Below are 15731 nucleotides of genomic sequence, written 5' to 3' on the forward strand. Positions count from 1 at the left end.
GTGTGTGTGTGTGTGTGTGTGTGTGTGTGTGTGTGTGTGTGTGTGTGTACTCATACATGCAAAAAGGACATAACATATACTTTTTCTTTTCAACTGTAAGTCTGGTAATTATACATCTTTCCATGAGATAATGAACCATCATCAGATACAAGATCTTATATAATCATAGCAAAATGGAGGAATACTTTCTTAAAATAGAATAGATTTATATGAAACTAGTATGTAAAATGTTAATTATTTTCTTTTACGAAATCATCTGTTAAATTTTACATTATCCCACTTAAGTTTAGCTCTCTAATAGATTAACAGCTCATCCCAAGTATCTACTTACGGTAGATTACATCTATTATAGACATAAGATCATTAAACCAAGCATTACATTTTCATATATATTCTACTTAAAGAAAAACATTTCGAATTCTTTTATTAGTTTCTCTGATTTCTAATATCCTTAGAAGAGGGACTAGATATGAACAGAGGAATTTTCTGTATTGTTTGTTGAAAAGCCAAAAATATAGGAAATGTATCTCTTATATGCTGAACGTTTAATGAAAATCTTTGAGACCATTTAATCTAAAGATCACCAGAAGACAGACAAAAATATTCACCTGTCCAGTATAAGATAATACTTGAATAGTCTTATGAATATCTTATACATCCACATATAAATGATATAAGTATCTATATAGGGAGCTATGTACGTAAATATACATGTTACTTTATGTCATATATGATAATGGTTTCTCACGTTTTCATGCAGGAAAAAAATTCTATTGCTTTATGTTCATATATATATATATATATATATATATATATATATACCATTACGTTACTTGTCTTTTCCTGTCTCTTCTCTTTCTTCCTGTACTTTCTGCTTTACTTTACGTTTGAAAATTTTTCCAATACCTAAAGTTTTCATCTATTTTCTTTTACAAACTCATTAGCTTTATGTAATGACACAAGGGTTAATAGCGTGAGTCACAGAGATGAATAACTAGGATTTTTATTTATCATATGGTACATGTGATACATGATACATGTGTGGAAGAAGCTATGAAAAATATATTTGAGCATTTTTTTACATAGAATGCTTTGAATGTAATGAACATAATGCATATAATGCTAAAATAATAAATGAAGACATTCACACTTGCACTAAAACAGTGAAGATAGTATAAATAAGCAATATGTCAAAGACAAACAATCAAACAAATATTTTCTTTTCATTCTTCCATCAATATCATCCTTAGGAATTACTCAAAGGTTATGATTTAATATAACCACTATCTGATATTACAGTCAAGAATATTCTTAAGCCTAGAAGTGCCCCAGATAACTTATCATTATCTTAACTTATCTTACCTTATCCTTAAAAAGAAAATCTCTAACTTTACAAAAAAAATCAAACTTTATCTTACAAAAAGTCTAACCAAGCAAAATCTATCGAACAATATCTAACAAACAAAAGTTATCTAACATCATAAACAAAATATATTGAACGTTCATAACAAACTAGTCTGACTTCACAAAGGCTATCTAACTTCATAAAAAACACGTAGAGCTTTTTTTTAACAAACTTGTTTGACTTTGCAAACAAAACTGTATTTCATGAGCAAATCTTATAACCATATTTGTCACCGTATAGAAGGATACTGTAGTTCTAAGAAAATTTTTAGTAACAATGAAATTACCTCAAGAAGTGTTAGGCTGGCTGTGATGAGGATGGTAGAGAGAGAGAGAGAGAGAGAGAGAGAGAGAGAGAGAGAGAGAGAGAGAGAGAGAGAGAGAGAGAGAGAGAGAGAGTAGCAAAAAAAGAACAATCATGTGGGCTATTAATGCTTCATCAAAATATTAATTTTCAGAGGAATTAAACAGTAGAATGAAGTGGTAATAATTATGATGATGATGATAATAATAATGGTAATGATAATGACAATAATAATAATAATGGTAATAATAATGATAATAACAATGATAATAATAATAATGATAATAATTATAATAATAATGATAATGATGTTAATAATAACAATAATAATAATAATAATAATAATAATAATAATAATAATAATAATAATAATAATAGTAATAATAATAATAATGATAGTAATAATAATAATAATAATGATAATAATAATAATAATAATAATAATAATAATAATAATAATAATAATAATAATAATAATAATAATAATAATGATAATAATGATAATAATAATAATAATAATAATAATAATAATAATAATAATAATAATAATAATAATAATAATAATAAATAATAAAAACAAATAAATCTTCGGTCTGGTGAAAGTATTTTTCTGTACTTATAAAGGTACGTAAAGTATTCATATAGTTGGCAAATGAATGGTACATTTGGACCTTTTAGAATTTCATAAAAGAGATAGAATTACCCTCAAGAGCAACACAAGCTTAAATACCCAAATGAAATGTTAAATATTCTTCCTTTTTTATCTGAGGAGAATCAAAGTTTCTTTTTCAGTCATCTGAGCATGAAACGTATGTTAGAAGAACGTGACGTAAGTTTCTTTTCTTTTTGTAAGGGCAGCTCACTCGATCTTACGAATCTCCTTTTCATCATAGGAATTTGTTTCGAGCTTGATTGTTACCATTTCTAGTAGAAAAGTAACAGTAATGGTTGAAGTAGACAGGATTCGTTTGCACTACAATAATACTTCAATAATTAGCTCCAATTACGTAATAAATTGGTAATGCATACACTCTTTACACTCTAAGACATGCATAATTTCTTTCATTTCTTCTCGAAGGAAAAAAAAATTGAAAAATTCAACAGCGAGTCATAGATATATTCCTTTGTTTTAATGTCTCTTGTCTCAGAGACCAAATGTGGCTGATCTGGTGAGAAAGTTAATGGCATGAGTATCATTTGGCCATAACCAGATATAAGACAGCCCACCTCTCTCCTTCTTAGAGTCTGAGTTCTTCTTTAAGAACAGGGACACTGATTTGGCTTCTCTGGATTCTGGTCTTTGAGACTGGGAAGACCTGTTTGGTCTGAGGTTTGCTGCCGCTAGGGATATTGGTTTTAGCCTCCGGTTAGCCTCGGGTTGAAGTTGTGGAACAGGGAACGCAAAGGTGGCGTCCCTTACCCCAAAAGTTACTCCCAATTCTGGAGGGTCTACCACTTGTATTGGACTGCCATTTGACGCAGAGCTTAGATTTTCAATTCGTTTCGGGAAAATTACAGGATCCCCGGCGACCGCTTTAATGTCATTAGTATCTGCCGGAATCTGTTTGAAATTCTGGAAGGCCTGTTCAATCGCCTTTGAGTTCAGGAACGCGAACTCCTCCAAAGCTTCAAAACTTGAAGCCTTGAAAATGCGATTGCCTTCAATGTTCGCGCTCTTCAAGAAGGGGGAGTCGTCCAGGATAAAGTCTTTGAGGAATATCTGTGAGGGAACTGGAGTGGCACTTGGGTTAGGCGAAGCTCCAGTTTGCGGCTGCTGGAAAACCTCGAGCAGATGACGTCCGCTCCTGGACAAGAGATGATGGAACTGGATTAATGCTTCGAATTTTGAACAGTTAAAAAATTAGTCTACTCCTTACATATTCACACTGACAACCCGTCAATTAATACAGTATCTGGATCTTACAAAGACCTTGCCACCTGGACACAGAAATGCATATTTAGAAGTCAAGATAAGAAAAAAAATCTTCCAGATGATCTGAGATCATTTTGCTGTCATTGCAAGATGCTCATATGAATCTAGCATGGATGGTAATCTCTCTATGTATTTATTGTAAGCATAAAGATAGCGAGATGGCTGAAGCATAATTTTAGAATGAAGAACTATGAAATCAGGGATATATACACAACCCTGAATGAATAGGCATGAGGGAGTTTTTCCCTACAACACTTGTAAAACCCACCTAATGCCGATGGAGTCGATGCCTTCGCCCTCCAAAATATCATCGGAATCCACTCCTGAAGGCACAGACGAAGGCACGGCTGCGTTCACGCCCCTGGGTATGGTTGCGTTCTGGCCATCCACAGTATTGGCGAAGGACGAGAAGGAGGAAAAAGAAGAGGAAGAGGAAGATGTTTCCAGGGGAAGCTTGGAGATGTCTGGCATTGTGACTAGCGTCTGCACCAAGCTTGGCTGTTGGGAAAGAAAACCCAAAGACGAGGAGAAACACTGTAATTTGATTGTCACAATATTGTGGATTTCTGCAAAAGCTGTCTATTGACTGACTAACTGTCAGGTGTCTGGCTATGCAAACATATGCCACACGCGGTTGGATCATCCCAAAAACTGCAAATAGCTGTATATGAATATTTGATACTGTTCACCAAAAATGCATGTTCACATATGAATTCTCTATACTATGTATGCAGAAAGAAAACAGACTGAGGAACTCTTGCCAAATTTTATATACATATATATATATATATATATATATATATATATATATATATATATATATATATATATATATATATATATATATATATATATATGCATTGATATATATATATATATATATATATATATATATATATATATATATATATATATATATATATATATATATATATATATATATATATATATATATATATATATATATATATATATATATATATATATATATATATATATATATATGTATATATATATATATATATAAATATATATATATATATATATATATATATTTTTTTTTTTTTTTTTATACTTTGTCGCTGTCTCCCGCGTTTGCGAGGTAGCGCAAGGAAACAGACGAAAGAAATGGCCCAACCCCCCCCCATACACATGTACATACACACGTCCACACACGCAAATATACATACCTACACAGCTTTCCATGGTTTACCCCAGACGCTTCACATGCCTTGATTCAATCCACTGACAGCACGTCAACCCCTGTATACCACATCGCTCCAATTCACTCTATTCCTTGCCCTCAGAGTGAATATATATATATATATATATATATATATATATATATATATATATATATATATATATATATATATATATATATATATATATATATATATATTTTTTTTTTTTTTTTTTCAAACTATTCGCCATTTCCCGCGTTAGCGAGGTAGCGTTAAGAACTGAGGACTGGGCCATTGGGGGAATATCCTCACCTGGCCCCCTTCTCTGTTCCTTCTTTTGGAAAATTAAAAAAAAAAAAAATTGAGAGGGGAGGATTTCCAGCCCCCCGCTCCCATATATATATATATATATATATATATATATATATATATATATATATATATATATATATATATATATATATATATATATATATATATATATATATATATATATATATATATATATATATATATATATATATATATATATATATATATATATATATATATATATATGTATATATATATATATATATATATATATATATATATATATATATATATATATATATATATATATATATATATATATATATATATATATATATATATATATATATATATATATATATATATATATATATATATTGACCCTATCCATTGACTCAAAGAATAACGAAAATCAAGCAAGAAAAATACATGCAACGGGGATGAATATGAACATTTCACTCATTCAATCTTGTAAGCTCTCCTAGAAAAAAAGATACACCCTATACACGATTCTCAATGTTGTTTAGAACTGCGTAATTGACAATGTAACATGTAGAAAAAATATTCTCATTTCCTGAGGAAGTTCTGATATATAATTCTGAAACAATTAGCATAAATCATGACTTGCATCCTAGTTAAGAAACAAGCATAAATTTACTATAGTGAAATGACATATCATTTAATAGTGGGAATGTTCCCACGCTCTCTAGTACAAAAGGAAACAGATTTACCGCAATATTTAGAAAAAAATGACGTCTCGGACAATTCTAGATTTACCTTGGATAATCCAAGATGTTCTGTTTATATGTAGAAATCTAATGTTCAGCATTGGCTTATCGTACTCAGGCAATAGATTGGAAAATTAGTAACTTCTTGTAAGTAAATTTCTCAACGGTAAATGTATAATAACTAGTTACTGGATTACATACTAGTTAACTTTATCATAAGCAGGCTTTTGATATGAATCACTGTTCACTGTAATCCAATGTCGATAAAAAATGATTGTCAATGTCATAAATATATGCATATATATAAATATATACATAGATACATATGTATATATATATATATATATATATATATATATATATATATATATATATATATATATATATATATATATATATATATATATATATATATATATATATATATATATATATATACATATATATATTTCTTTCTTTTCTTTTAAACTATTCGCCATTTCCCGCGTTAGCGAGGTAGCATTAAGAACAGAGGACTGGGCCTTTTTTAGAATATCCTCACCTGTCCCCCTCTGTTCCTTCTTTTGGAAAATGAAAAAAAAAAAAGAGAGGGGAGGATTTCCAGCCCCCGCTCCCTCCCCTTTTAGTCGCCTTCTACGACACGCAAGGAATACGTGGGAAGTATTCTTAATCCCCTATACCCAGGGATAATATATATATATATATATATATATATATATATATATATATATATATATATATATATATATATATATATATATATATATATATATATATATATATATATATATATATATATATATATATATATATATATATATATATATATATATATATATATATCATGCATTATGAAATTGAATTTCTTGATTTATCGTGATTATTGAGATTATCAATTGTCATCATCCAATTAAACTCAACTAGAATCTCATTTTAGGGATCCAGTGAGGCTGAATGGACATTGGGATTATTACTAAGATGAAAAGGAACTGGCATCAATGTATCAGAATAGCTGATAAAAAAGGTGTTATTGTAACTAGAATGTAATATCTAGGCAATCCTTCTTGTTTAGATTATCTACTTATTTCTACGCTTGAAAAAGATCGTGATGATGGAGTTACTGAGATGAAGAACATTCTTAAGTCTTGAACATTAAGACGCGAATTAAGTTCTAGTTCCTGGTTACTCTCTTTGCAGTGACGTCTTTTGCATTATGTCAAAGATGCTACGTTAACTCCCTCATCCTCTGAATGACTGCACACAGCCACCTGCAGCAGTACAGATAAGTTTATGACTTTTGACTCACCTCAGGTTGTCTCAGAGCTGATGATGGTCTGCCGAAGTTGAGGTTCGGGAGCGTTTGCGAAAATCGGGTGTTCGTAAGACCGATATCTGGTGTCCGTTGGCTACGGATTTCGCTCAGGTCCTGCGACAGGATGTCCGTGTTTGTCACTAAGGAGTCCAAGGAGTCGACTTCGTCTGACGTCTCCAAGGGAAGCTTGGATATATCTATGGGGAGAGGGCGAAAGACAAGAGGTCCTTGCAGTCTTGAGAGAGGCGAGGCTTCGAAAGGGTTGTTGGTCTTTGGCCTCGAAATGAAGGAAGATCTGGAGGTTGGGGCTCTCCTGCGGGGGTTTTTGGAGGATGCTGATGGGGCCAAGAGGAGAGGGAGGGAGGATATACCAACAGGAGAAGCTCGAGGAGATACAGGAGGGAGGAAAGCAGAGGGATTCTTGCTCCGATGAGTTCCACGGGCTGGTCTTTGTCCAGGCCAGACCCAGCGGTCTCCTCGCTGGGCGGCTGCCGGCGATGAGGAGGGAGGGAAGAGAAAATGGGAAACAAAATATAATATAACGTAGGAAAGGATTATAAAACTTATCATGCATGTTCCACAGTTATGAAAAAAAAAAACAGAGAAGTATGAATAAAAACATTATGAGAGGTGAACAAAATGTCAAAAATAATTGCAGGATATAAAGTCAAAAGCCTCCCAAAACTGAATTAATCAACCCTAAAAGTGTGCTGGAAATTTTTATGAAGTACATTCAAAGAGTTAACGGCAAAGCACTAATGAAGCGATATTCAAGTTCAAACAACAAATCAAAACTTAAAATTACAAGCCAAAATCAATTACTAAATATACATGGGCAGGAAAATATGCAATAATCGGAAAGTGGAACATACAAAAATATATATTTGCTCCGTTACAAATGGCAGGTTGATTATTCACCAGAATATTGCCTCCAAAAATAAAACCAAAATATGGTGGCCATTGGACAGAATAAACCAACAAGACTTTTATGATGATAAACCCAAAGAAAGATAAGATGATGTGTATAGATGTACATCAGATAATCTAACCTAAGGCCAAAAGTCAGGTAAATCTGAAGATAAAAGATAATTACCCATGATAACATCTGTTACTGTTTTGATTTCTAAGTATTTTGGTTACTCTTTTGAATAGTTAGTCATTTCTCTCCATATTTTGCATTTCCTTGTATTTCATTCAGTTTACAAAATTGTCTCGTCTCGGAAGTTCCTGGGAAGCAGGCGTTTAACATCTTCCCATTTTTTTTCCATAATGTTTTTCACTTTTATTCGTACATATCACAGCTTTTCAGGTTCACGTTATCAAGATTCCTTTTTTCTTCTTTTTTCCTTTCGTTCGTGTTTCACAAAGGCTGCAGGATTTACACTTGATTTCCTTCAACTTTTAATTATGTGCTGACTTTTTCATCCATTTGAAAGTTCTTTTTAGGGAGGTTTCAAGTAAACATATATTTGCGAAGAAAACTAGTGAAAAAGATTATGTATATATATATATATATATATATATATATATATATATATATATATATATATATATATATATATATATATATATATATATATTTGTTTATTTATTTATTATACTTCGTCGCTGGCTCTCGCGTTAGTGAGGCAGCGCAAGGAAATAGACGAAAGAATGGCCCAACCCACCCACATACACATGTATATACATACACGTCCACACACACACACACATATACATACCTATACACTCCAACGTATACATATATATACATACACAGACATATACATATATGCACATGTACACAATTCATGCTTGCTGCCTTTATTCATTCCCGTCGCCACCCCGCCACACATGAAATGACAACCCCCTCCCCCGCACGTGCGCAAGGTAGTGCTAGGAAAAGACAACAAAGGCCATATATATATATATATATATATATATATATATATATATATATATATATATATATATATATATATATATATATATATATATATATATATATATATATATATATATATATATATATATATATATATATAAATAGGGGAAAGACAAACACATTAGTATGTTGTGTAAGCTTGTGTGGAACCAATGTATATGTTTGTATATACACAGTCAGAGTAATAAATGACCTTGTTAACTGTCACCCGAGTGGTTGCTCATCATTCACCAGTTTTTCCCCTCCTTTATTAGCACAATTTAACAACCAGTTTCACATACTGTTATCTAATTATGCTTCCAAGGAGGAGACTATGAGTGAACGATCAGAATCAATACTTTCCATATTATACTTTCCCTTGAAGACGAGTGGAGTTCATGCTACGCTAATTAACTAATTAACTCTCTCAAATAACCCAATATTCTCAAGAAACTTGTTTAACACGATTGTCCAAACAATAATGGCTTTAGCGAGGTTTCATTGGCTACCGGACCCTCAGTGGCTGAGGCTAAACTTTTCTAATTCTCAAACGTCCTTTGACGTTTCTTTTGAAGGCTGAGTCCAAGTAAGTGAGCTGGAAAGCTTTCCATCCCTTCACCTGGAAGTTTGTCATGTGATTAGATTTCGTTCGATGCCATTATGGAGGCCATAACTTACTGAAGACAAGTTTTGGTGAAAAAGAAAAAACTAAAGGCGATGGTGAAAAACATTCTTCGTGGCTTCATTCGTTGTGAGCCACTGATTTCTTTGTATTTTCCTAATTTCCTTTCACTTTTTTATACTTTCTTCCTCTGGTAACTGGTGGGGTATAGATAAAGCCATCATTTTCTTTTCATTATTATCGTATACGATGTTAAAGTTTATATAATTCCACCTGAATAGGAAGAATTGCAAGTGTTGATCAAATTGTTGCGCCAATATTACATATGTGAAAGACATTAGCCGCATATCTTCAACATAGTCATCACAGATAAAGAGAAAAATATCCTCAATTATTGTGAGATATTACTTTTAATTTTAGTCCAAATGGACTGATATATATATATATATATATATATATATATATATATATATATATATATATATATATATATATATATATATATATATATATATATATATATATATATATATATATATATATATATATATATATATATATATATATATATATATATATATATATATATTATATATATATATATATATATATATATATATATATATATATATATATATATATATATATATATATATATATATATATATATATATATATATATACATATTGTTCAGAAAATGACCTCGACAACCTTACAGACCCTGATAGCCGATACTAACCAACAAGATACACTGAAGTGCCATATATGCAGTGAGAATGTATATGTTCTTAAGATTTATTTCAAACACCTCCTCTAGTGGGTTATGTCTTCATGTTCATAGCCTTAATGACTCTGGCAGGTCGATAGGCGTAAAATCGAAATAACCAACCAACTGCTACTGTTTAAGGCAATGAGCAAACACAGAGAGCGAACATTTTAGTGGAGGGGAAACGTAGATGAACCAACCGTGCTGGATGGCTACCTAACTCCACCAGCAAATATAATCAAACTTCCGTTATGCTCTGAGCAAATCGCTCCACAAATAAACAGTGAACGTTTGTCAAACTAACTTGAAAATCTGTCCCTACTTTTCCTTTGTTACTGGTTGGGAAAACCATTCTTATACAAACAAAAAATAACGATAATAATATTTCTATCCATTTGTCTATCCATTCACCTATCTATCTATCTATCTATCTATCAATCTAATTACCCAATTTTTTGTCTATCTATCTTTCTAATCATCCGTCTATCTGTTTACCATCATTTTACCAACATAATATGATATATGATATCGAAGTTTGCTTCTTAGTATTCTCGTAATTCTGTGAGACTTTTTATATCACAGTCTATCACTTGCTCTCTTTGTGCAGGGAGATTAATGTAAATTAAGTAATCATTTCGCTAAAGTAAGTTTACAGACTTCAGTGGTCCTGACACTTAAATGTTTACGTATTATTGTATCTACAAGCAAAACATTTTTCTTCAAGTGTGCCTACAAGTCTCCTGATCATCCTGGGACTGTTTTTGTAGAATATATCTAATATTATTCTTTTTATACAAAAGGGAGAATATAAAAGGCGAGGCCTAAGGGTACGTCATGAGAACAAGTAAAACAGAAGCAAATGTAACATGGAAATAAGACTGTATTGTGTGTGAGACTTTGTTAAAGAGCATTCCGTAGCCTTGAGGTGTGAAGCAGGAGACACACACACAGGAAAGAATTAATGAACAGGAAAAAAAATTATTTGACTCCACGAAAGATATTTCACACCCCCACATATTCACTCACTCCTCAGGAAATTTCTCTGCCAGAGTTGAGTTCCAGTAACTAAAGGCACAGATATCTAATGAACCTTTAATCAAGGAGTGCCATGTTTCCAGTGAAAATTAATTACCATAAAGGTGTAAATTTGAGTGATATTGTCCCTCTAAGGCAAACACTAGATTAATAATAAAGTAATGAATTTAATGTGATTCAGACGCGTTCAGAGATAAAATGATCTGTATTTGAATGATGAAAGAGACTGCTGATCTAGCAATAAAGATATAATCAAATTGCTTGAGTTTGTAAGCACATCCTTTTATAGCAATATTACATATAATAAAAGGAAGAAGAAATATGCTAGAATATATCATCAAATAAATTTACTCTTTCAGTTTTAGTGAATTCTTCATAAAACTTCAGTTGATAAAATACTTTTCCTCTTTTTAGATATCTTTTAGTGAAAATATCATTATCATTGGTTCTCCTGTTATTTCTAGCATGTCAAAGATAATAGTTGATGATAACAGAAAAGATTAAGAAAATAATGATAATGATAGGAAAATCTGAAAAAGTAACAATCTAAATGATGATCATGTTAATAATGATAGTAATAATAATTGACAGTAATAACAATAGTAATAGTAGATAATAGAAATGATAATAATAATGACAATAATAATGATAATAATAATAATGATAAAATAATAACATTGATGATAATAATGATAATAATAATGATAATAATAATAATAATAATAATAATAATAATAATAATAATAATAATAAAAATAATAATAATAATAATGATAATGATAATCGTAATAATAATAACAATAATAATAATAATAATGATGATGATAATAATAGATATAATAATAGTTATGATAATGATGATAATAATGATGACAATAATAATGATGATAATAGTGATAATAATAATGATAACAATAAAGATGATAATAATAATAACAATATGAAAAATAATAATTCTAAATATCATGATAAAGTTTGTTATCGGTATTATCATAACTAAAGTTTTCAAAAAATTACCATCCCTATTAACATTATATTAAAGATTGAGTTTGAATAATGGAAATAATGTTGAGTATATTCATATCATATAATGTAACTAAATTGTTTAATCCATTTATCAATGTTATGTAGTGTAATCGCTTATTCAACATGATTAAATTGATAGGTATTAAACCTTAAAGAAGGTCAGAAAGGCCAGTCAATAAACTGGCCAAAAAGTAAAAAGGTTATTCAGAAAAAAATGTATAATTCTCACGTGTTATAGAGTTGAATAAATGTGATTGATTACACAGCACTGTTATTCCACAACCGCAGAACATCTCTCACAGATGGGGCATCATGGGGTTATTGACCCCAGGATGCCCCATACAAGGTCTCTTGCAGCTCAAAGACTGAGCTAACACGGAATGATCTTTGAGGAGACTGTCCTTACCTTTTGTTTTTTTTTATCCACGAACGATGATACAGTCAAAGTCCTGCAATACCTAAAAAATCATATATATATATATATATATATATATATATATATATATATATATATATATATATATATATATATATATATATATATATATATATCGTTGCACAGTTTCAAAATGAAATACATATGTAACTAATTAGCACAAAGAAATCATTGTTATAAATGCAAATGTAACATGTTTGCAAAAATCAATTTTTGAATGTCTCGAACCATTTTGCATCACATTCATGACATATATTTCATGACAAGCTTCCCGCCTTACACTCATAATGTACAATTTGCATATATCATTTGTTCCAAAAGGAGTCAGCTTCTATGTCTCCATCTACCTGTATGAAGTCAGAGTGTTCGGTATTCCATTTCAGGAAGTGAAAGAAAAAGAAAATACTTTTAAAGACACTACACAAAGCGTCAGAGGTACTGAGCACAATGCCAACGATATTTTTTTATGGCCAATATTTTACACCGGCCTTCAATAACTGCATAAACGGTGCTAGTTCCTTTACATGATGCGTCATACATTTTATTCACTATAACAATGTCATCATACACAGTGCGAAGTCAATCACATGCATTATTTACTGGCAACAGACGCTATAATTAATAACTCATTGTGTCCACTGCCACGTCGAAGCATTGGTCAGGCTTAGAAGGACAGATGCGAAGCGGAACATCTGTATTTTGTGCATTATTTGCTATCTGACAGGTTACCAGCGTTAGGAGGCAATAGGGCAACTATCTAAAATATTTACCGAGGAACACTGTTCTCTGTACTGTACAACGAATCGCTACAACAAACTGGAGGGATTGGAGAATTTGTGGGCAAATGTAGCAAAACTGTATTGTATGAGCGAAGGAATACAGCAATGTAATCAATTAAACATTCACTAACTATAATGATTTGTACAGACAACATACACCAACAAATGTACCGACGCTATATAGATGATAATCTAAGCAAAACTTTTATTTCCTTCTAATCTTTATAACGTTATGATAGTATATATCTATAGCAAGCAAAGTTCAATAGTAAAGACACACACACACACACACACACACACACACACACACACACACACACACACACACACACACACGCACGCACACACACACACACACACACACACATATATATATATATATATATATATATATATATATATATATATATATATATATATATATATATATATATATATATATATATATATATATATATATATAAAGTTTATTTCCTAGAGTGTAGAGGGTGGCTGGTTTTTGCAAACATCTGAAAATCAATGGCAACAGAGGGAGCCAGACAAGTCATGGAGTCTGGGGTGAGGCTGGACATTGAATGCCATGATCCAAACAAATAAACAAACAAGTAAACAAACAAAATACCTTTATAATCTCACTTGGTCCATTTACACTGATTCAAGAACAATATTTTCCTATCAGCTAAATTTTTGTTTATATATAACTGTATCTGTTGTTTAAACAGTCAATTTATTTTTCGATTCCTGTAATGTATATGTATCTTAGTATGAGTATATAATGAAAACAGCTATATGCTAAATGCCTGAAGAAACAAGTAATATATAAGAGTCATATATCTATGTTACCCTAAGGAATTGCCTGCAAAGGACCATCAAAATCAAGAAGAGGTTCCTCACTGGTACTGTAAGTCATATAATAGCCGGCGTGATGAAAGATGTGTTTACATAAAGAAATATAAAAGACACAGATACGTGAAATATGGTAGGATGTGGGTTGCTAAGAATGCTTATAGTACAATTAGAGCATGCGTAGCTGGAGTGATTAATTATTGGGAAAGACAGACTGTCTACGATGGAGGATATAGGTGTAAAGTCATCTATGTGGCTTTGCAAAAGCTACTTATAGAGGAGCGAAAGATATTCAGTAGGTCATCCTAACCAAATATGGCAAACAAGCTGTGGTAATCATAGAACCTTTCAAGATTATTACAATAAGAAAATATTAATATATGTAAACACAAACTGTTTGTCAGAGGATTGCCCAGTTGATCAGAAAAGTAGCAAGAAACTGGTCGTGTTAGAATAGAAAATATAATTAGCTGAGAATAAAGCAGTGTTATGTAGCCTACCAAGGCAAATAAACTGATAATTGCTAGGCCTTCGAATGTTTACAATGCACGCAATAACCCGACACCTAAGTATCATACTGGAACAACGAAGCCATATAGAAAGTAATCTTATCGATTTACAAGAAGAAAATACAACAGATTTGCTCAGTGAATGATACTAAGGGCCTTAATGAAGTATATTCTGTTTGAGATGATGATCTTAGTGAGTTTGATGTTAGGAATATCATACAACCTGAAAATCTCAAAGAACCTAAAGCAGGAAATATTATACAATCAGATTTTAAGAGGTCCAATGTAGCGGATATCATAAAAGCGGAAGATCTGAGTAAGTGTATTGTGGTATATATCACACATGTTGAACTTCTGATAAAAAAGGATGTAGCTATTTGTCATACAAGTTGAAGGTATTAGATGGTATACTGTACCAAATACCATACATGTGGAATATCTGACTGAGCCTAATGTAGCGAACAGTATACAAGCTGAAGAGTTTAGTGGGAGTAATGTAGCGAATATCATACAAGCTGAAGACAAAACTTAAAGACGGCTGATTTGTGGACGAAAATAAAGTAATCTAAAAAGAGCTAACATTCTTTTCTCTGAAGAACATTCGAAGTTCAAGCGAATATTAGATAAGGTG

The 15731-nt window shown here is 31.2% G+C and overlaps 1 protein-coding gene across 4 annotated transcripts in view; it reads right to left on the reverse strand.

Annotated features, from left to right (window-relative positions):
• Positions 1-990: 990 nt before the first annotated feature.
• Positions 991-15731, reverse strand: part of LOC139748059 (uncharacterized) — a 108570-nt gene continuing 93829 nt past the window's right edge. For all 4 annotated transcript variants that reach the window (XM_071660642.1, XM_071660641.1, XM_071660640.1 and 1 more), the window contains 3 exons: positions 7172-7665; positions 3910-4139; positions 991-3513 (listed from right to left, as the gene is read on the reverse strand). In XM_071660642.1, coding sequence (XP_071516743.1) covers positions 2853-3513; positions 3910-4139; positions 7172-7665 — 1385 coding nt within the window. In that variant the 3' untranslated portion in view covers positions 991-2852. The remainder of the gene's footprint in view (positions 3514-3909; positions 4140-7171; positions 7666-15731) is intronic.

The sequence above is a fragment of the Panulirus ornatus genome, chromosome 72, assembly GCF_036320965.1.
Source record: "Panulirus ornatus isolate Po-2019 chromosome 72, ASM3632096v1, whole genome shotgun sequence".
Classification (NCBI taxonomy): domain Eukaryota; kingdom Metazoa; phylum Arthropoda; class Malacostraca; order Decapoda; family Palinuridae; genus Panulirus; species Panulirus ornatus.